The 23,035-nt window shown below is 41.3% G+C and overlaps 1 protein-coding gene across 1 annotated transcript in view; it reads right to left on the bottom strand.

Moving 5' to 3' along the window:
• CEP192 (centrosomal protein 192) overlaps nucleotides 1-21,759 on the bottom strand; it is a 70,584-nt gene extending 48,825 nt beyond the window's left edge. The window contains exons 1-17 of the mRNA XM_066184791.1: nucleotides 21,603-21,759; nucleotides 20,138-20,188; nucleotides 18,969-19,115; nucleotides 18,358-18,569; nucleotides 17,560-17,658; nucleotides 16,388-16,528; nucleotides 15,956-16,113; nucleotides 15,103-15,253; nucleotides 11,382-11,565; nucleotides 10,768-10,780; nucleotides 7,742-7,913; nucleotides 7,134-7,367; nucleotides 6,215-6,337; nucleotides 4,530-4,684; nucleotides 2,990-3,036; nucleotides 1,560-1,692; nucleotides 469-635 (exon numbers count right to left, since the gene is read on the bottom strand). Coding sequence (XP_066040888.1) covers nucleotides 469-635; nucleotides 1,560-1,692; nucleotides 2,990-3,036; nucleotides 4,530-4,684; nucleotides 6,215-6,337; nucleotides 7,134-7,367; nucleotides 7,742-7,913; nucleotides 10,768-10,780; nucleotides 11,382-11,565; nucleotides 15,103-15,253; nucleotides 15,956-16,113; nucleotides 16,388-16,528; nucleotides 17,560-17,658; nucleotides 18,358-18,569; nucleotides 18,969-19,115; nucleotides 20,138-20,188; nucleotides 21,603-21,713 — 2,298 coding nt within the window. The 5' untranslated portion in view covers nucleotides 21,714-21,759. The remainder of the gene's footprint in view (nucleotides 1-468; nucleotides 636-1,559; nucleotides 1,693-2,989; nucleotides 3,037-4,529; nucleotides 4,685-6,214; nucleotides 6,338-7,133; nucleotides 7,368-7,741; nucleotides 7,914-10,767; nucleotides 10,781-11,381; nucleotides 11,566-15,102; nucleotides 15,254-15,955; nucleotides 16,114-16,387; nucleotides 16,529-17,559; nucleotides 17,659-18,357; nucleotides 18,570-18,968; nucleotides 19,116-20,137; nucleotides 20,189-21,602) is intronic.
• Nucleotides 21,760-23,035: the final 1,276 nt, after the last annotated feature.

Genomic DNA, 23,035 nt, shown 5'->3' with positions numbered 1-23,035 from the left:
GCATGAGGCTGCCAGGATCACATCAATTGTTGCAAAGCTAAGGAAATGGAAAGGCACTTAATCCCTGGCAACCTGTTTGGAATGGAGCTAACTGCTGCTCAAAGGCAAACCACAAGCCAGCCTGTTGCTGCCGTACATTTAACTTCCACACATTTAACAATTAAAGAGAATTATTGACTCTCCTGGAAAGACAAGTCTCTGTGTTGCTATACACTTAATAACACCTTGAACACTGCTATCCGAGATGGAAAAAAAAAAAAAAACTTGATTAAAAAGATTACTTATAAACTGGTTGTATGATAAAAAAGAAGTGCCAGCATGTTGCTTTAATAGCTATAGAAACAAAAAAAATTAAACCAAAAAACAGTTAAAACTAACTCTGTTTAAGAATACCAACAAATATAATCACTGAAATTTTAACATGCTTAAGAGCCATTGGGCATGCTGAGCTTTGAACTTTAAACATACTTGTAATAAGACATTTTCAGAAAGCTTCAGAGCTGCACAGGATTCTGAGAGTTTCTGCAGGCTGCTCTCATCATTCTGCAGGTCTCGTCTTATTTCTGGTTGTATCAGCTGCTCAAAATATGCCTCTAGCTGGTTATCAAAGAATTCTTCATCATGAATATCATCATCTATGAAAAGAGAAGAAAACACCCTTTTCACTTTTAACAGACACTTTATATCCCCTGACATACTACCAAAACAATTCCATAATTTACACTGAATACTGAATTGCACAAAAACAAAAAGACCAGTTAGCTTCACCAGTACTGAAACCCTGAACAGGCAAATATTTCCAGCCACCAGCTCCTCAGAGGGGCAATTCAAAGTGACATATGTAGATGCCATGAGAGAAATGCAGTAGCCCTACTTCAGAGCAAGGGTACTTCATCTCACAACAGTAAAGCTATTGATCACTCTGCCCTCCTCATTGGAACATCCAAGAATGTGCCCTGTCATTGGCAAAGTCAGCTGCACTAATGAAGAAGAGTACATTTGTCCTTCTGCAACAGCTACTGGAAGGGCACAAAGAGTTCAAAACTCTCAGTGATACAGAACTCATGCTCTCACCTTTATGCCTGCAGGTAAAAGAGACTTCCCACTTGGATGTCACCCCACACATGCCGCACCTAGAGAGAGCTGAACTCAAACTCAAGTAAAAGCCCTTTCTAACTGCATGGGTGTGCTCTTCACCACAGAATTTCACCTCTACTAACCTGAACTGAAAATGTAGGTAGAGTTACCACTTTATTAAGTCAATGCCCACATTGCCACCTATATCTCTGAATCAAACTGAGGACTGCTGTTTAATTTTTTAGATTAAAATTCCAATTTTGATCTTCTCTGGCAAATTCCATAAATCACCTACTCCTGTTACAATTTAGAAATAGTCCATTTTCCAAAGAACAGTTTTATTTCATACTGTTATACTACTTTTTTATCAAGCACAATCTAATATTAAATACTTAAGCAAAACAGAATCTTTTTTCTCAAGTATGTAATAACATTGAGTCAGAATTCCAGACTCAGCTACCAAGAGTTATAAACACACCTACCAGTGGAATCTTCATCTGAGTTTAGAAGAGATGAGAGTTTCTCATTCTCCAAAAAACTTGAGAGGCTGTTGCTAAGATGAACACTTGACACAGCACCATCTATCAGCTTTTCAGAAGGTTCAGATGGATCCACCTGTGAAAAGTACCCATAAAGAAATGTTTCTAGAAATTACTAACTATTGTATGAATTCAGTTAACAAAACACAATTCATGAGGTTAATAATATTGCTGAACTCCGCATGCACTTTTTTTACTTATCCCAGGAAACCTCAAATTCCAATGCACTTTGCCTGCTAGCTTCCAGAATGGATACATGCAAGAAACACAGGAATGATAAAAGGGGAAGAGCAAACTAGCATCAGAAGGACACCAAACTTAAGAGACTCAAAGAAGTGAAATGTTGCATTAAAGAGTTTACACTTGAAAAAACGGTCCTCCATCATTCACTGAGCTGCAATCCCAACTTAAATGTACACCTCTCAATAGTTTCCTATGCTGTTAAAACAAAGCTTCTTCAGAAATTGTACACACAGATCCAATCTTCGTTGGAAATTTCTCCAAATGAGCACACTGAATTACTCAAAAAGTAGTAGTTCAGCTGAATCTAGCCAACACCAAATACTCTTTTCTATAGCTAAATGATTTTCAAAAACAGCATGATGTTATGTCTGGTATGGGCTTAGTCTCACATTCTTTGTGATGAACAGATCATCTTTCACACACAGCAAAAAATGTCAAAGTTCAGAAAGTAAAGAATTTGAAAGGAAAATGAATTATGATTTTCAGAAGACAGCCTGCAAGCATTCAACTGCAACTCGCTGACCACTGTGGCTGCTACAAAAATCAAATGACAGAAAACGGAATCAAAACACTAGCTGACAAATTAGGGAGTATGTACTGGACAGCATTTGGCTGCAGCCTGATGCATGCTTTCTACAAGGAACAGGAGACCTCCATTGCTGTCTGCATTGTATCTCTGTGCCCAAAGCTGTCAGCATCTCTAACACAACAGATACAAACAGGTGAAGCATAACCCTACCTGTCAATACCAGCAGCTATTTGCTAGCTCTGGATTGTCTACTCCAACTTCCAAAAGCACTACGTAAAATTCCTCAAAAGATGTTTCACTAAGATAGACTACAACTGGGATAAAATGCAAGGTCCTTACACTGACAAAGAACTACAAGATAGTGGAGGCTAGGAGCAAACAGTAATTTTCACAACTGAGGAAGATGAGATTAAGTCATGTTCACACAGTACTAATTACGGGATCTGCAAAAGGAAGGCGAAGTGAGTCATACCAGCACCTCTATAAACGTAAGGTACACACAGTATAAGACAATAAACACCATTCCTTCCCTCCTCCCCTCACAGAATTAAGTCTTTTAGAAGATTAATGTTAATTTCAATGTATTTGGAAACTCTTTTACCTTGCTGCTCTTAATGTCTGGGAGAAAACCTATTCCAGTTGGCAAATCTGAAACATAAAGTGGTGTAAGCAGTATTTTAGCAGTACAACATGAAAACATAACAAGTGCTGACTCTTCTCTAAGCTTAAATTGAGCCTCTGGAAGGTCTTGGCATACACCACAGAAATAACCCAAACGTACAGATTACCACAACACTAAACCTTGTACGTTCTTATGACAATGATGTAAAGGATCTTGTTAAAAAGGCAGAGCTTCGTCAGGGCTAGAACTCTAAAAATGATGAAAGATATTTACTGCCTTAAGGATTTCTACAAGGCAGCACAAGAAAGTAAGGAGTCCCAGTTTGTACCAGCAATAGGAGGAACAAGTGTTCTGTTTCACTGTTCCATTGCACCTATTGGACCAATTCTTGTCTTGGATCATTTTAAGCAGCTTCCATTTGTCTGTGTGTTATATCCACACTTGTAATCCAATTGCAAGTCCCACATGACAGAGAACAGTTTAGACTTGCACACACAGATTTTAGCAAAAAGGGTTTGTAATTCCTCAGTAACGGGTGTGAAGAGAAGACAATTTCCAAGTTAAAATCAAGTAACTAAATCTGACTGGCCACTATCAAGTCCAAACACTGGGCAGTCTCAGCTTTCCAAAGCATCATCATTTTGTTGCCAATTACTGCCACTTCCTCAAGACTACATTATCAAACTACTGAAGCCAACATTTCCCTGTTAGAAGTGGTTTTTTGTCAGAATCTATTTATATTACAGGTCACAGCACTTTGTAATTGGACACGTTATCTGTCAAAATTATTAATACTTCGCAAAAACCTATACAAATACTCAAAGCTTGGAAAAGGATAACGTCTAAAAGCATACATTTACTAACCATATTTACTGAATTTTAAGGGACAAGTAGAATTTATTCACAGAACTGACATTAGCAAAAACCCCAGGCAAGCTTAATATCAGTAGCCATGCTATTAAAATAAGTTTGGAAATATTATTTTGCTTCCACTAGTCCACCCAGACTTCAGAAAAAGTATAGTTTTCACAGCAAGTACTCAAAACTATTTTTTCATGCATAACCTCAGTAGAAGAGTATGCTTCCAACACCTACAGCAGCCACTAAAGCCATCTATTACAGACTGGAATAGGGCAAGAGAAGAGACGCTAGTTAAAACATAACCTTGCAGCCTTACACTTACTGAAATAGAAGGAGTAAAGAACAGGCTACATACACTTCTTCCACAAAGTTCCTGAAACTAAGTCAGATTACTACTGGCATTCTATTTATGGTACTACATAGCAAACATTATTTTCACCAACTTGCTGTATAGCTTTGTACTTTGAGGAGAAGTCCAAGAACATGTCAACCACAAGCCTTCTCTGTTTTCAGTTTGCTCAAATCCAAGAGATTTTTTTTTTTCAAAACCCATTTATAATCTGCCATAAAACAGTGAAAGGATCAAAAGAAGACAACTGTAGCATAAAAAGCTAATTACAGTGACAATAAGTACACAATTTTTCTCAAGATTTGATACCTTCCAACCGCTCAAGTGGCAAAACTTCACGTAAGGTACCTTGACCACGATTTGAATGTTCAAGGACATTCTGAGCCTGCTCTCCATATATTGAGTGGGATTCTTTCAAATTAACACAAGGTGGCTGAGGCTCTTCAATCTGTGTAGCAATTTCCCTAGAAAGAGAATTATTTCAATGAAAAATCAGTGAGCCACACAGACCACCATCTCTCATGATAAATATCTGATAAATTCTCCAATCGCTTTGTCTCAGTCAGTTCTTTCCAATAAAGGATGGATGCTAGAGGCCTTTTACAATAAACAAATACATATCAAAATGACAAGGACTTCAGTTTCACAATCTAAACTGTGAAACAAATAGTGAAATTTCATGCAAAATATGTATGAAATATGTATGAAATATACCATTCTACCTATTCGTTCCTCTCTTTCATTTCTGAAAAAAAAAGAGGGAAAAGCATAAGGACAAGAGGGTCTACTCTGGCAAAGTTCCATGATCCATTTAAGACCAAGTCAAACACTAGACAAGATTTCACCAAGTCCACAATCTCACCAAGCCTTTTGTTAGACTAAATAAGGGACCAAATTATAAAGCACATGAGTTCCTGAAACTGCATGTAGTTAAATAACAACTTTTGTAATTGGATGCAGGAAAGTTATTTTTCACTTCTGGTTTTACAGAACATTCACACAGGCTTATAAATCAATCATGCCAGATGTTAAAATTTCATACTTCTGCTTCAATATTTTAGATAAATAAATGAAACTAACATTTGAAAGTCTAAACACACCTATTCCACGTTCTATGCTTTGTTTTCTTACTTGGGTACAATCAAGACAGTGACTCCCTCTCAAATCTTACATTCTTTGTTTTGATAGAGACATACTGCTTGGAGCGCAATTTTATCAGTGAGAAAGGAACAACAGGAGCACATCTGGCCTTGGTTACAACAACCTGTGCGACAGCTTCCACCACTCAGCAATGCTTTCCAAGTGTCTCACTAATTATTTCCTAAGGAATACCAAGCACTGAGGCTACTAGGAAGGTAAATTTAATAGAAGCTGTTGCTCCTTTCTGTATGCAAACTGCTTGACACTTATTCAAAACTTACTGATATCAGTGCAAAATGCTATTCACACACATGGCATGAGCCAGAAACATCAGCTTAATTCTAGCTTCTGTAAAGCAAACTAGTTAAATACAGGCCACATTCAGGTAAGTTAATTAAATAATCATGCTTAGGACATTTTTAATTAGTGTGACAACAAAACAAAACCTCAGTCTAGAAAACATCCCTTCTGAAAATTCATTCCTGTCATGTACATGAAAAGTCCAATGAGTCAATCAAAGAGCAGAATGCTGCTCATGTAGGACTGCACAGTCTCAGTGGCATCAACCACTGCAGATGGTGCTTCTACGTGGAGCACTATCTCTCCCCAGAAAACATGGAGGAGCTCTTTTTGTAGGAAAAGCTGTCCAGGCAGCCAAACACTGTAAGCTAACAGGCCAAAGCACAGCCGAGCTCTCCAGTTTCTGCAGGTGAGTAGTAAAAGCTGCTGTTTTCAACTCTGCAACTCAGTTCTGAAGTAGCCCATAATTAGCCATATAGGACACATAAATCTACATACTAACTTACTGGTATCTGCATTTTAGGACAGAATTAGATTTTAACTGTATCACTTACATGTCATCATGAAAGCAGAGGGCAAATCTTTCCACTGGGTCAGGGTGTGACTGACTGCTGTGAGGAGATCCTGACAGAGGTGAATGTTTCCCTTCCAAATAGGATGCACAATTACCAGGAAGCCTGTAAATGTGGGGTGGAAAAACACACATCAGAGTCATTCTAATATGCACTGCTCCTGTTTTCTAAAGAACTGGGGGGAAAAAACTCCTATTGATGACTACTTATTTCTTGTAAGTTAACTTATTTCAATATTTTAGCTAATCTGTATTTACAGATACACATATGTATCCTGAATGCTCCTCTCCAGTCTTCTGTAGCTCTTTAGAGAAACACCATGTTACAGTTTTTAGTGGCTAGTGGTGTCCTTCTGCAACACACGCCTCTAGAAAAACAGGGTATTAAAGTCTCATCTTACTTGTTAAGTAACAGGACAGCAGTTAAGTGCAAAGGCTTCAAATTATTACTCTTTGCTCCACTCCTGGCTCAGCAAGTTTTAATTCTTATACATAACTCTAGCTCTTACACTTTCTAAAAGGAGCCAGATTCAGGTAAGTTTAATGAACAGTTAACAGAGAACACACATGTAAAAATGTATTATTCTCTACACAACTTCAAACTCCAGTATAGTAAGCTGAAGAGCTGAGTTAAAAGAGACTTGACTGTTACAGTCTCAAAACCAAATTACTTTTGAAGGGCAATTTTTGTAAATGTTAAGTATTGTACTAGTTACAAATTAAATGCAAATTCTACACTGTCATACAGACCGTCCTATGTTTGCTGATTACTGAGATACTGATTGGTAAATAGTCAAATTTATCACCAACCAAGGAATCGGTGAAAATAATTTTTGCTCTCCAGAGTTAAATGCTTCAACTGTTTTTTGATATTACCAAGTGGCACTTACTGAGACCCTCACCTGTTGCCACCACCCGCTTGGCTCCTGGCAACAGTGGAGGCTGCCACAGGTAAGCCCGGGTTGGAGGAAACGGTGACATTCTCAAAGACGACACTGGCGCTGCTGTTCAAGGAATGGCCCAGGTAGCTGGGGAACGTCTCGTCGGCGATATTCCTGAAGTCTTCCATCATCCTGCGCACGCTGCCTGGAACAGCACTCGGCCTGGCAACACCATCAGCCCCGGTCGGGCAGCATCTGCAAGCGGGATCCGAACAGCTTCACACTCACACAAGGCAACGCACTTTACTCACTCATCACTGTAGGCATTCCCGGGCAATCACCCCGCTTTATCCACAAACGTGCTCAAGAACCATTCCCAGCGCTCTCCCACCGAGACTCTCGGGGGACACACTTTCACAGTCCTCTTGGAGCGCCTGAAAGAGCGGTGCTCCTGCGACTCACAGAAGCGCCTCTACGAGACGTGCCAGCCTATATTTAACCTTTAAAGCCGCTCGGACCTAGGCAGTCCGAGCCTGCCTTCCTCCCCCCGCGGCCCCTCCAGGGAGCACCTGAGGCGGTCCCGACTCTGCGTGACCACGGGCCGCGGCGGGAACGCTCGGGCTGCTCACCGGCCACGCTCCGCCGCGCAGTTCGACGACGGGAGAGCGGCTGGAAGCCGGCGTCCGCCTTTTTGCCCAAACAGGAGGAGGAGACGGGCTCTGCCCTTCCCGAGGGTCCCAGGAGCAGCAGGAACGCCGGCGGACAGACGGACCGACCGCCAAAACTCGGGATCCGCCCCTCACCGCCGCCGCAGCGCCCCCCAGCGGCCGGGCGGGCACCGCTCGCTCCCCTGGCGCGCAACGGAAACCGCCGCGCGACCGGCCCGCCCCCCGCGCGCCCAGCGGCGCGTGCGCGGCAGCGCCGCGCGCGCCTCCCAAACTTGGGCGATCCCTCCCGCGCAGCCAATAGCAGCGCCCCAAGCGAAGCCGGCGATTGGCGGGCAGGGCCCGCGGCGGGAGGCGCGGAGGGAGAAAGTTTGGGGAGGGGCAGCGAGGACGCTGATTGGGCGATGCGCGCGCGGCACCGCCCAGCCCCGCCCCCGGCGGCGTCCCGGCGGCCGTTAGGCGGGAACTGGGGGCGGGCGTTTCCCGCGGGAACGGGTATGGGCATGGGCGGCCGCGCGTGGAGTGGGGACGGGGTGACGTTATCGTTGTGTTTTGTCTCGGGTATTTGCTTTCAGGCTTGGATCCCCCTACCAGTGAGTAGCTACTCCAGGGAAAGGGATGCCGAACCTCCCGCCCGACTCTGTTGTCCCCCGTTCTACCCAACACTGAAAAAAACCCCCAAACCTTAATTCCCACTGAGTCATGTGACGTTGTTTATATTCCCGGCTTTGTTTTCTGTCCCTCTTTTGCCATCTGAATCAGTTAGATGAGGCTGAGAAACAGAATCGTTAGGGCTGGAAGGAGCCTCTGGAGATCGTCCAGTGCCACCCCACGCCAAGGCAGGGTCACCTGGAGCAGGTGGCTCACTCCGGCTGGGGTTTGAATATATCCAGATACGGAGATTCCAGGACCTCCCTGGGCAGCCTGTCCCAGTGCTTTGCCACCCTCAGCGTAAAGTAGTTCTTTCTCATATTGAGGTGGAATTCCCTGTGTTCTAGTTTATGTACAGAACTTGGAAAATTTAATTTGCATGCTGAAGCTTACATGTTACTTTTTTTTTTGTTAAGTGGACAATGTGAGCAGGTGCCTTCCAAACACGAGTGTGTGTGTCTGTGCATGACAACTTAAGATCTGCATCAGGATGTTTTCACTATGCATTTCTACAGTTGTATTCCTGGTATGGAGAGTGCAAAAGTCTAGGAGAGTGAAAATCCAGGTTTATCATAATCAGAAATTTATACTGGTTCAAATATGTTCAAAATCAAACAACAACATAAGTAAAACCTTCACAGACACAAACCACACCCACAAAACCAAAGAAAAACGAAGAAAACCAGCAAAGCCATCTCATGGCTTCTACAAGACCCGAAAACTTCTAATCCTGGCCGTTCAAATTGAGATGTGCTCCAAGCACAGAAGCAGTAGAAGGGCTGTTCTTTCAGAAGAAAAAGGAGTGCAGCCTTAAAAAGTGCCCGATAAATTTAAAGTATTTTGAGTACCTGCTGTAATTATCCCTTTCAAAGCCCTTCTATAATCTTCCCTCCTGGAGTTCTGCTGCCTACGTCCAAGGGTCCATATCCTGCGCAGAAGTAGAGTTCACAGGCTTGAGTCAAGGGAACAGAAGGAAGCATGAGTTTGAGGAAGCAGAGGTGGAAAGTCAGGGATGAGAATTGAAGAGTCCTGGTTTGGAGAGAGGTCCATACAAAATAGCAGGCAGGGGGCAAGGCAGGCATCAACCATAAAACCAGCCTGAGTTCATTTGCTGAGGGTAAAGCACTTGGCCACTGTGTTCTAACAGGACTTTTTTGCACTGAAACTTACAGCATGTTTCCATTAGTAAGACGTGTGACTGGAATTAGGATATCTAATAATAACACATGTTCATCACAGAGGAAAATAATGTGACCATGCTGAATAAACTATTAACAATGCACTACTAGAAGTTGCAAAAAATTCTCATTACTGTAACTGGTTAATCTGTGACCTCTTCAAGGGTTAAGACAGGAATTCTGCAAATGCAAATGGCTTAACACTTCAAAAATATGTTAGGTTGCTTGCATACCCAGAAGCAGTATGTACTGGTTTAGGAATGTAATAGTGTAATAGTATTGATAATTTTTTTTTAATTATTCATTCTCCTTCAGAGGAATAGTTACTTTCCACCCACCATTTAAGCACTATCTTTTAATCATGTAACAATTCTGTTTACCATACAAAGTTGGCACGGTTTTGTGTTAACTTTTTCTGGTAAAGGTACAACTTTTTTTTTTTCTTCCACACTTCTGTTCCAAGTATCAGCAGCCTCCCTCCACACATGTTCAGCAAGCACATTCTAATACCAGTGGGTTTATAAATTAAAATTTGATTCCTCAGAGAGAAATAAAGGAACAAATGTGGTGGATCTGAGTAAATGAAGCTTTCAGAATACAAGTAAAACTCACAAGAACTTGTCACTTTGGAAAAGTACAAGTTGCCCTCTCCCTTACCTCGTATTAGTGATCTAGTCCTCTAGGAAACAGGGCAAGTCCATTTTGATGCACATTGAAACAGACTATTACACTTCAGGTTTCTGCAGCACAAAGGCTTCCTTCCTTCATCCCCCCAGGATCTCCCCAACAAACTCAGCAATCCCATCCTGTGCAGTAATGCTGCTCCTGGGCAATACCATGCATTCTTTATCCAGCATTACTTTCCTGCCTGTCTTGCACCAGTCTGAGTCAGTGCCAACACCCTGAGCCACAGCACAGCTGATGTTCCTGTCCTGACACATCAGAAAAGACATTTGACATCTTTCAAGCCAGCACTCTTTGTCACTGGAAAAGAATTGAGAGGTAATGTGAAACCCAAGAGTTCCAGCAGTCTCCACAGACCTTCAGCACACCCATGGGAAAAGCCAGAGCACGCCTTGTGGCACAGACCGGGAATATGCAGCTGCACAAGAATTGCACAAAAGGAGAGCTAGGAAAGTGGACACCTGAATCAAAAAATACCTTCAACAAGAACCTATTAAAAAAGAAAAAACAAATATTACAAAGGAAAAGAATACAAACAGAGACATTTCAGAACAAGTTTATTAGTCAACCACCATTATAAAATTTAAATATTTATACAGCAAGATGGAAAAATCTTAACCAAACACTTCCAATTATTTTGCTGCAGTATACACAGGAATGGTTTTGTTTCTTTAACAAACTGATCCAACATCATTCTTCACTCACAAGTGTCTTGAAGGCATGTCCAATTTTGAGAATGTGTTGCACATGTAAATGTAGTACACAAAAAGAAAAAATTGAAGACCATACTAAAGTGATTTCAAAAAGGAGAAAAAAAAAAAACAGGCACATTGAAGTCACCTACTCCATAAAGAGCTTGTGGCTAATACTGTTTATATGTTGCCAAAATTCAAAGGGTACAAATTAAAATGGTCTTTGATACACAAATAATGTTCTAAATGTTTTCTGTTTTGCAAAACATGCATGAAGTTCCCACGACTTTTAAAAAGTCTTCCGTACCAGAGAAGGAATACAAAGGCAGTCAGAAATGGAAGCATTCACAAACACCAGAATAAGGCCCTTCAGAATTTATTTAAAGTAACATCTTAAACCCCTTCATTCTCAGGTAAAAGATTAAGAGGCCGAGATACACATCGTCTGCGAGGGTGAGGATACTGGAGGTTGGCAGTGTCAGCATCACAAGACTGTTCTATCAGAGGAGGAGGAGGAAGGAGCTGGGCATGGCTGGACCATCTCGATCCAGCCCGTGGGGAATCCAGAGGGGGAAAGAAATACCTGAAACAATTAAGAAAGGAAAAAAACACCAAAACAAAAAAACAAAACAAAACAAACAAAACAAAACAAAAAATTAAAATAAACAAAACAAGAAAAGAAGAGAAAGGTAGTAAATACAAGGAGAACCAAAGGGGAGAAAAGACATGCTGGAAAAAAAAAAAGGCTTTAGTATATCCATGCCAAAACCAATAGAACATAACAGCAGAAATCAAGGCTTGTAATTCAAAACAAGACAAATCTGGAAACTCTTCTTTAAAGCAAAATAATAGCCTTTTCCACTGAAATTCATTGAAAATAATACCATAGTCATAGTCCTAGTATACATTTTTACAAAAGAATGGATGGCTTTGGAAGTCAAAAGAGTGGTGTAGTACAGCTATTAACAGGCTTTCATTCTTCCAGAATTTCTGTGATTTGTTAACAGCTTTCAGTAATGCTTTGTTTGTGACACAAAATATACATTAAATATTATCAAAGTACATTTGCTGCATATGCAAAGAATTCAGGTTAACTTCAGAGCATTTCTAGAATAGACGTAAAAACACCAGTTTTTACATTAAGGATATACATTTACAGAGAATAACTACTTTGAATGAAATACAGTCTTTGTATCTATTTACATATTTCTGCAAAATCCTCAGTGTAAATTCAAGATTCTTGGTGAATGCAAGATTCAGAATTATGCCACTCCATGTCATTTTGCTACTGTTTTTATTAGAACTTACCCGTAACACTCGTGCATTTTAGTATAACTATATTATGATGTTTTCTGTCTTGTTTACAATTCTGTGGACTTACATCCAAGAACAGCTATCAGTTTATTAATGAAATTATGGGACAATTAACAACAAGCTGCATTTTGGTTTATAACTCTGTATGGCTAAAGTGTTTGCGCTTTCAAGGATACTGTGTTTAGAAAATTTAAGTACTCCATGTAATTGCAATTATTACCATAGGAATGTACAAATATGTAACAGAAAATGTAGTTCTCTTAGGATGAAGTATGACAGTACTTACAAAACATTTATTTGAAGTCATACTAAAGAATATAAATGAAGCAATACCAAACTACTAGAAGTCATCATCTGTACAATTGTCCAAACAGTTTTCTTACTCCTTTAAAACAGTTGCATATATTACAAAGCAGTTACAACCTTGTAATGTTTAGGAATCTTAATCAAATGCAGAACACTCTGAAATGCAAAACAAATTGGTTCTCAAAACAATTTCAATGAAAGTTACTGTAATGGTCATTTCCCTCCTCCCATCCCAATCAAGGACAAAAATTCTTGTTTTTAATCATGAACTATCTTTTAATTTGACAAGCTCTCAAAAATACGTTCTGATGGAAGTTTTGGGGTTTGGGTGGGTTGTTTATGGTTTTTTCCAAACAAGATGCCTCTCCAAATTTTTTTCCATCAGTATCAAACTGTGCAGGCTAGTACAAAAAACGCACACAACGTGTTTTAAAAAGGCTTTTTGAACAGCATTTAGTAGTTAGCAGGCTGCTGGTGTCTTGGGAGAGGTCAAACGGCGCTGGGGAAGGGAAAAAGGAGTTCGTTTTCCATTCCTGTGTGCATGCAACAAGCAGCAAAACACCAAAGTTACTCCAGTTAGCTTGGTATCAGCTCTGCTTTCTGTTAAAAAGGACATAATACAAATGGAGAATGGAAATTGTATCATAAATCTAGACACACAATTACATCAACATAATAATACAGCCCTACTGGTTTATTTCCTAACAATCTACATCACATGTCCTGAAATTTACTGAGCACAAATCCAGTTGGGCCATAGTGCTTTCATAATCTTTTCCAGACCTGCCTGGGCTATAGCTGTTTTAAGTGTTCAAATCTATAGACATGAAACATAGCATGTACAGTCAGAGACAAAATAAGTTATATGGAGGATACCTGTTTAATGTATACCTGTTCAAATGTCAATGCATAAATCTTTATCAGCATGTTAACACTAACACAGAAGTTAGCAACTCTGCTTACACGATTCAGGCCATTATCATTACAAAAGAAAGCATGTAATAAAGTGTGTATCTTTTATAATAAGGAATTCCACAGCCACTGACTTAATTCTGGAAATAACATTGTGTGACAAATCAAAGGCAAGAGCAATTTATAAAAAACCAAAACAAAACACCTTCCAAAACACAGAGCACTGAAGGGAATAGAAATAATGCTAGAAGTTTCAGTTTGACAATGGCTCAGCACCGAGTTCAGGGACAGGAGAAGAGCCACCAGTGGGGTGGTGACAGCTAGTCTTGGTGGCAGCTCAGTCTTAGATAAGGAGATTGTCAAACCACACCCTGTCCTAATGAGCTGAAGACAGCCTGCATTTCCCACAGGAGCCCAAGCAAATACGGCTACACAGCTCTGGATATATCATTTCCAAAGCAGGGCTGCATTTCATTTGCTACATGGCAAGTAGAACCTGGAACCATGACCAACATCATTCTGCTGCCCTTTCTTGTAGGGACTGGGCCCATTACCAACTCTTGCACTCCCATTTATTTTGGGAGGAAAATGTGAAACCCCTTCTCTGTTAAGCAGGGTTAGTGATCTTGAACTGCCATTCAGGACTGACTGCTGAAAGGGAAAGAAGGGGCTGGTGCTACTCTCCAAAAGCAAACTTTACTGATAAGCATTTCAAACTGAAAAAACCCCATATGAGTAGCTGCATATGGATGGAGAGGGAAACTACCCCAAGGCATTTGAAACAAAGGTGGCCACGAAACTTGGAAACTGCTGCTGTAGAATCTGGCCACATCCCATCCTTACATAGGACTTATAACTCTGTAGAGCTGATTGTACACACTGCACCATACAGAGGCAGTGTATTTCTACATTTCAGTGTGCACAAATAAAAATGATTTTGCAGAAGAGGCAGTAAAATTTACCCACTAAACAGCAACTATTACACAATAAAAACCTAACAGATTATTAAGGCAAATTATCTCCAATATGAATGCCATATGAGGTAAATTTTAAAAACCACTAAACTTTTATTAAATTGATGCTACACTCCTGCAAAAACCAAGTGTTAAACTAACACTAACATTTGATTGTTGAAACCATATGTTATTAAGTAGCTTTTCTTCCTTCCCTTCTGCTACATTAACCCAGAGAAAAACAGAATTTGTTGCTGGCATTTTTGCTTCACTTTTAAACCTGTATCTAAAACAAAAGGGCAGTTACACACCAGTAAGATGAAGCTTCTCGTTTGAAACTATTTCAGAAATGTTGTTTCTAATAATACAAAAGGACTAAAAAGAAAAGTTATTTACACTGCTTATTTATACAGACTGATTCCATATGACTTACTGTTTTGTTCATTGTCCTCTTAACCCTGGCGTAACAGACATACCCACAGAACAAAACCAGAAGAGCTTATAGAAGTACTCATGCAATAAATGACATTGCACTTTAAAAACACGTAAAACAAATAGGAGAGCTAAATGAAAGTAAGAAGATTCAGAGAAAAGACTTTTTTACTGAAAATCAGTCTCTCTACTAATGAACCTACCTGCTGGCAGATGAACCATTTAGTGAATTCTGCAGACTTGTATTGGCTGAACCTAGAGAGGCATTAAAAATTCCCTGCTGAGAACTACCATTCACTGGACTCCCGTTACCTTTCAGTATACCAGTACACTTCCAGTTGTCCATGTAATTAGCTGCAAACACAGATATACAGAAACTGTTAGTTTCTCTTCTGAAGCTCAGCTTTCCCTACAAATATACTTCAACTGCCCCACACCTGGTGTGAATCAGAACTGAATTTCAATACCAATATATAAATTCCAAACAGCCTGATATTCTCTGCCTGTCCATAATTTAAAACTCAGTTTCCACTATTACAATACTAAGGAACAAACGAGAATGTGTAAGGTAACTGCCAGTGGGTTTTTGTTGTTGTGGGGATTTTGGTGATGGTTTTCTTTGGGTTCTTTTGGGCGGGGGTTTGGGTTTTTGGTTGGTTGGTTGGTTTGTGGAGGGGTGCATGTATTTGTTTGTTTTTCTTTTAAAAATGTAAACAGAAAAAAAGCCATTTGCCTGGACAATGTGACTGAATGTGGATTTTCTAGGTTTAGCAGCAGGAAAATATCTATCTTACTTTTTTAAATGGCAACTTTATGTAGCTCTAGTCTAGTGAAACAATTTCAGGATACAGTGACAACTATTCACAGCAGCCTAAATCATGTAAGTATTCCTGCACAGAAAGTTCTTTCTGAACTCTGTTTTTCTTAAACAGAAATATGGAAAATATATTTATCTTTCACAAATCTAAAATGGACATTCACTCCAAAATTATGTTTTGAGTAGAATTTCTCAAGTATATCCACCAAAGTTAATGTGTTTCAGATGGGTGACCTTACCCTTCCAGAGCCTAACACAGCCATCATCACCAGAGGAGGCAAGCACTGTGCCTGTAATATTCCAGCTCACTCGCCACACCTGGGAGTTGTGATTGTCAAACTGTGCCACAATATGAATTTCAAATTTTGTTAATCCTCCTGATGAAGTCAATTCTTTCCTGTTGAAGAGAAAAGTGACAGTTCTGCACACAACTGTTCAAAGGTCTGGGCTTGATCATGACATCAGAAAGAACGACATCTAATAACAACTGTTACTAGATTAGGTATTCCGACAAAATTATAGACTTGTTCGCAGTCTTGTTTCCTTAAAAATCAGGTTGCTAAAACAATCCTGCATACATTAAGTTATTACTTTTACTTTGCAGAGACTATTTGAACAAGATTGGATAGTATCCATCACATCACACCAAGCCATCTTCCTCTTAAGCTCACCTCAGAGGTTTCAGTGTGAAAATTCGTACGTCTTTGGTTGCTACAGCCAAGATGTGGAAGGATCTTCCCAGATTTGGAGCGAATGCAATATCATGTACAGGATCTGTGACTGTCATCAGAGCTTCTGCTTTTGCATATTTCCTGTACAGTGCAAGAAATTAACCTTTAATGCCATAAAAATGGCCAATGATGCAAATGATATAAACCAGACAGAGTGGAAATGGGAAAAAGGGTTAAATATGCACCATGGGACTTGCAAAAACAAAAGGTTTTTTCTAACATAAATTTAAGCAATAATTTCAAGCAGATTTCTTCAGAAATTGAATCTATCAGATACAGCAGCCATTAAGTACAGTATTGTAAGTCATACGACAATGCAAGAATTGCAGTACAAAGAACATTTTTGTCTACAACTGGAAAAGGGAAATAAAAAGAAATATTCCATTCACAAATCTAAAGGGAATTTGCATCTCAGTAACTAAATTTTCCATGCTTTTAAGCAGACCACTGTCTGCCTCCTCTGCCATAAACACATATTCCATTTTCTTCCTAAGTTACAGTAACTTTATTGTTCACGCACGGAGAGCATTGCCTGAAGCTGAGCATAAAATCCATAGGACACTCTGGCTCCTTTCCCACATCCATCACTCCCAATCAAACACAGTTTCTCTGTTATCATTTAACTGGAAGTGGTGGTGCACGAACCTAGTAGCCCCTTCTGGTTCTGTGAACTCTTGACTGTACAATGTGGAGTTTGACAGACCATGAGCAATTCACAGCACTTTCTGTCACTATAATCATGCCTTTAAAATCATTGCAAGGTGGCTTTGAACAAAATAGTGCCTGGTGCAACAAAATTCAAATTTCAACTGTTAACTCCTTGTACAAAATTAAACATATATTTTAGTAGACACAAAAACAACAACTCTCCCTTGAAAATGCTGGTAAGAACACTGACATTTCTGCACTGACAGAATAAAATTATCAATATCATTTCTGTTAACTTCAGTTCCCATTCTGAGGTCTCCCTCTCTTTTCCCACTCAGTGGATCAGAGACAAAATTTAGGTATCATTTACTACTCCACTCCACATCTAATGATAGGAATAGAAAGCCATATATTATAAACAATTTCATGATCCCACAAATGCTATGTATTGTTATTGAGCATACCTCGTATTTTCGTTATATTCATAAATCTGAACCTTAGCCAGTATATTTGGACTGTTGTCATCACTTCCTACAGCGATCATTGGAGAATGTGCTCGAGAGCTAAAAGGTGGAAACAAATCCTGTCATATTTACATATTTTATATCTATATAATATTTATAGATCATATTTCCCATAGAAAGTACACTGAGCCATTTGTTAAATTTCCAAGACTTTACCTATAGAGAAAACAAAACACCACAAAACATCACAAGGAAAAAATCACAAAGAAACAGCAGTTAAACGCTATTCAATTCACAGTTACCACTATCTTCACTCTGTTATTTCAAAAGCCCACTCTATACACTCACTAAGGTGAAATCAGTAGACATTATTTAGCAATTCAAGATGATGTTCTCAGAGGGAATAAGTGACCTTCTGTAATAGACTGCATCTGTAGTCCAGTATTGGCCACAAGTTTCATGGCAGAGCCTGCATTCTTGGCAGTGCTTTTAATGATTGATTTAGTGTTATTTCATTCAGGTTTTGGGAGATAAATCACATAAGCTATATGTAGATGAATTCTAGTTTTTAAATCAACTTTTATCCTATCCCATGCATTAAAGTGAATGCCTTACTCTGAACCCTCAGCACAGACTACTGCTAATGAATAGAAGAGTAACTGGATCAGCAGGACACAACACTGTGTCCACAGGGAAAGCCATTAAGTGCTTCTAGACAAACAGAAATCAAAGCAGTTCAGCTTTGAATGGTTTTTTCCTTCCTGTTACAGTCAAAAAGCAAATGTTTTAGTAACACACCTTGAAGGATTCCAAGAAATACAACTGCAGCTGAGCTTACACGAGATTTCATGCTGCAGTGACCACTGGCTGAGGTTCATCACATCTGGAGCTTCATAGATCCTCACAACTCCATCTGCTGAACAGGTTGCTAACATAAGACCCATGTGCTTGGGAGCAAACTTCACATCTGTAACAGATGTCCTGCTGTCCACTAGAGTGGTTCTCTTGACCTGCAAAGAAATTGCCATCAAAAATTTATTCCCCAAGGAAGGCTCATCAAAGTCTGACAACACCATTTCATAGGACGGTTTACAAAAACTCCCCTCCCCAACTTTTCTATTGTTTGCAAGGTGAGTGAGAACAGCCAGTGTTATTTGAAATTATCTCTTGTCAAAGTAAAACCCAACTTTAATGCTGCTGTAGGTGGGAATTCATGTCTGCAAGTCGTTTGCCAGAGAACATCTCATTATGAACCACCAATAATAATGACACTAATTGGCCTGAATGTAGCCAGTTAGCTGTTTTCCTCAAATGGTTTCAAAACACTTCCTTTGTGTTGGAATGTTGCCACAAATGAACAAAACATAGGCAAAATCAGCAACTTTATAGCTATAGAAAAGAAGTCTCACCCAGTGACTCTGGCCTCGGAGTTTATCATTTGACTCTCCCACTATTTCCTCCCACACAGCAGCTGTTCTATCGAAGGAGCAGGACGCCAGGACCTGCCCAAACTCAGGATGGGCCCATGTCACACGCCACACCGATCCACTGTGTGTCTGCAAGACAACAGCACAGCACTGCAGAGAGGCAAACTCACTGCCTTGTGCCAAGGAAAAGGCATTCTCATGACCTTCTGAAAAAGAGAATTTTAGGAAGTAGTAACCTATGTTCTTTTATATGAAGTTATATAGCAGCTGTTGCAGTTCTCCATTCCAACCAGCAGTGCAAAGTTGTTGCTCTTAGGGTTTAAAATGCAATTATTACAAGTGTATTTCAAGGCATTATTTGTTACAACTTTAAGTTCCAAACTATGATTCTGCCTTGGTGCAAAAAGTACAATTTTGTTCTCAAATTTCAGCCATTACCATGTTCACTTCTAGATTGCCTGTACTCTTCGAAAGCACTTGCAGAGCATTATTAATCTTATTTTTAATATGAAGCTCCTCTTTCACACCTAGTCAACATTCCTGTCTTAGAGAAGGGGAACTCAAAAGGCTCCCTCGCGTTGCCATTTACCAGGATGAATGCATTGTGGTCCTGTTAAATACCAGCCTAAGAACAACTCAGAAGCTGAATGTACTAATTATCCAGATGAAGCAGAGCCTCCACATGACACAGTTCCCAGAAAGGTTTTGGAGAACAAAAAGCAGAGGTCAGATACTGTAACATTTAATAGCCAGATATATTCCTTTTAAATTTTCACCCTTTTAGATATATTTTTAAGTCTTACTACAGGCAAAAGGAAATATTCAATTAAAAATTAAGGTATTGTTTTCTACTCCCTGATAATGTTTACTGACACTAGAGCCTGCCAACATAACAGGTATATATATAAAGGTACTAAAAGTATATATATAAAGGTACTAAGAAGAGTAGACTGCATTTTAGCATCTGCTTGAAGTGAGAGGCACTAGAGATGTTTTATAGAAGCAAAGAAAAAGTATTTTACACAAGACATACAGAATCTACATCAAACCAAAAGCATCCCTACTCTATAACTCAGCAGAAATGAAGCATGTTTCCCCAAAAGCAAAGGAGAAACCACAGTTACGTCTGTGTAATTTTGACAAATACAAACCTTCCAGCTAGCAGTGCAATGCCAATCTCCATTCTCGCTTTTGTCCCAGACCTATTGAGAAATCAGAATACAATCATACAATTTGTAAATAAAGCTTACTGACTAGTACTTTAAAGACACAGCCATTCATATATACATAAAATAAAAATAAACACAAATACACTCACCAACCCTCCCAACTAAACATTTTCACCCAGGACACTGTACCTGGTTCAGTACAAACCTGCACTTCACTCAACCATGAAAATATCCCTATTACAAGTAGGACGAAGAGGCACTGCCTGCAAACCCCACTGTTGTTTGACTTCTATCTCTTTTTAAACAGTAAATTAGGTAGAAGATAAATTAATACAATTCCCAATACTTCATTCACTGTGTTCCAAGAGTACATTATTCTGTTTCACTCTAGAGCCCCCAGCACCCTCATGTGCTCAGCTCTGGTTGCAAAACCCTAATGCAGCTCCCAGCATTCATCCCAAAAGCAGAGCAGGACAGCGAAATATCCATCACGGCAGTGGGGGAACAGATCTTGTTTCTTTTTGAGATTTCTACCTTGATTTTTAACCACATGCAAGTCACTGAACCTTCTCTCTTGATTTCCCATACATGTTTATACTTAGGAGGTTTTTGCTAAAAAGTTATGTAGGAAGTCATGAACATAACCAAATGAAAGACATCACCGGACACCAAAGATCCCCATGGCTTTGACTTAATTTCTGTGGGGACCGTTTTATTGTGCTTGGTTATTTGGTTTTTCGCCCGTGGTAAGGGGGAAGGCGCTGCTTCCTTGTTCTTAAGCCTAATCTACATATGACACAGCTTTTCTACGAAAAAAGCGACTTTCTCAACCATTTATCTGGACTTCAGAACAAACACGACTGCTCTCTGCAAATTAGATTTTTTTAATTTACCTATGTGACTTCCGAATATTTGCCCATTCTCTCACTATGCGCAAAAAAGGGGGGGAAAAATCAACTTTTCGTTTAAGTAAATATAAAATGTTACTTTATTTATTCTAAAAGAATGTCAAAATTAAGGCTTCTAGTAATCGACACTTCCTCCAGTCTGTCAGGGTACACTCCGGAACATTTCACCTTCCTCCCACAATAAATACAGATTATTGGCACTACATTACGAAACAGTAGCTTCTTTCGGTAATGTTCTTTAATAAATACAGATTTTTTTTTTCAGCTGAACAAACAAAACAAGTGGCACGGCTGCAGGCACAGCAGTGGGGAATGTTTTCCCTGCCGCAGCACTGGGTGAGAAGCGGAGTTTTCGTGTTTACACGCGTTAGCGGGCACACAAACACAACGCGCATTGTGTGCGAACCCCTCCGCCCTCACGGCCCGACACCGCACCGCCTCCTCCCACGGACCGAGCCCTCGGCTGCGCCCCGGCCCGCCCCGCAGCCTGGTAGGCCGCGATACTCGCCCGGCACTAGGCTCGGCGGCTCCCCGCTCACCTTGACGCTCTGGTCGCTGGAGCAGGTGGCCATGCGGCGCCCGTGGAAGTCGAAAGACACATCGTGGATGAGGTCGCGGTGATCCGCGGCGATGCTGCGCGCCACGAACATCCCGCCGCGGCCACCACGCGCGCGCACGCCTCACGCGGCGGGGCGGGGCGGGGCCGCGGCCGCACGCGCAGCCGCCCGAGCCCGCCGCGCGCAGGGGGCTGCTCCGCGCATGCGCTCTCCTTCCCACCGCCGGGAAACGCGGGGAAGGGCGGGGGTGGGATGCGGCGGGATGCGCCGGGCCGGGATGGGATGGGGAGTAGGGTAGGAGAGTAGAGTCGGCTGCTGGGGGCCAGGACGGTGCGGGGAGTTACCCCGCTGCTGCACCTGACTGCGACATGTGCCCTCACGTAGCGACAGGATGAGAGGACATAACTTCAAGCTGCACCGGGGGAGGTTTAGGCTGGGCGTTAGGAGGAATTTCTAAGGAAAGGTGATTAGATGTTAAAAATGGGCTGCCCAGAGGGAATGGTGGAGTCACCGTTCCTGGAGGTGTTCAGGGAAGGGCTGGACGTGGCACTTGGGGACAGACACGGTGCTGCTCGGTCACAGCTGGGACTCGATGGTCACGGAGGTCTTTTCCAGCCGAACCGGTTCCTGGGGTTGGTTTTGTGTGGTGCCAGCCCGGGGCGTGCGGGCTCTCCCCGCTCGGGCTGCGCCCACAGCGCCGTGTGTGCGGCGCCCTTGGAGCGCGCCGGAATCGCCGTCCGTAGCGGACCCGAAAAGCCGCGGGGGTCGCTGTGAGAATGCGGATCAATGAACAGACACTCCGCGCGGCGCTGTGTGATGTACTCCGCTTGGTTCGTTCATGGTTACTGTGTTAATGAGCCCAGTCAGATGAGCCTGGTTGTGCGGAAGAATGTGAGACCTGCCTCCGTGCCGGGGAAAAATTTGGGAGGATGAAGTGCGTGGCCGACAGTGCAGGGAGGAATCCGCGGACAGGTTGAGAAACTCCTATGAGGAAAGGCTGAGAAAATTGAGATTGTTCAGTCAGGAAGAGCGATGGCTTAGGGGCGACCTAATTGTGGCCTTCTAGTACCTGGGGAGCCTACAAGAAAGATGGAGAGACACTTTTTACAAGGGTGTGTAGTGACAGAACAAGGGGGAATGGATTCAAACTGAGAATAGGTTCAGATTAGATATTAGGAATAAATTCTTCACTGTGAGGGTGATGAAGGACTGGAACAGGGTGCCCACGGAAGCTGTAGATTTCCCATCCCTGGAAGTGATCAAGACCAGGCTGGACAGGGCTTTTGAGCAGTCGCGTCTAGGAAAGATGTCCCTGACCATGGCAGGGGGGTAGGAAGTAGACGGTCTTTAAGGTCCTTTCCAACCCAGACTATCCAATGATTCAAAGGGAGACACGGTGGGTGTTGGATAAGACC

The sequence above is a fragment of the Chamaea fasciata genome, unplaced genomic scaffold, assembly GCF_029207755.1.
Source record: "Chamaea fasciata isolate MVZ Bird 193981 ecotype frontalis unplaced genomic scaffold, bChaFas1.0.hap1 SCAF_1, whole genome shotgun sequence".
Lineage (NCBI taxonomy): Eukaryota > Metazoa > Chordata > Aves > Passeriformes > Sylviidae > Chamaea > Chamaea fasciata.
This window is presented reverse-complemented; position numbering and strand designations above follow the sequence as displayed.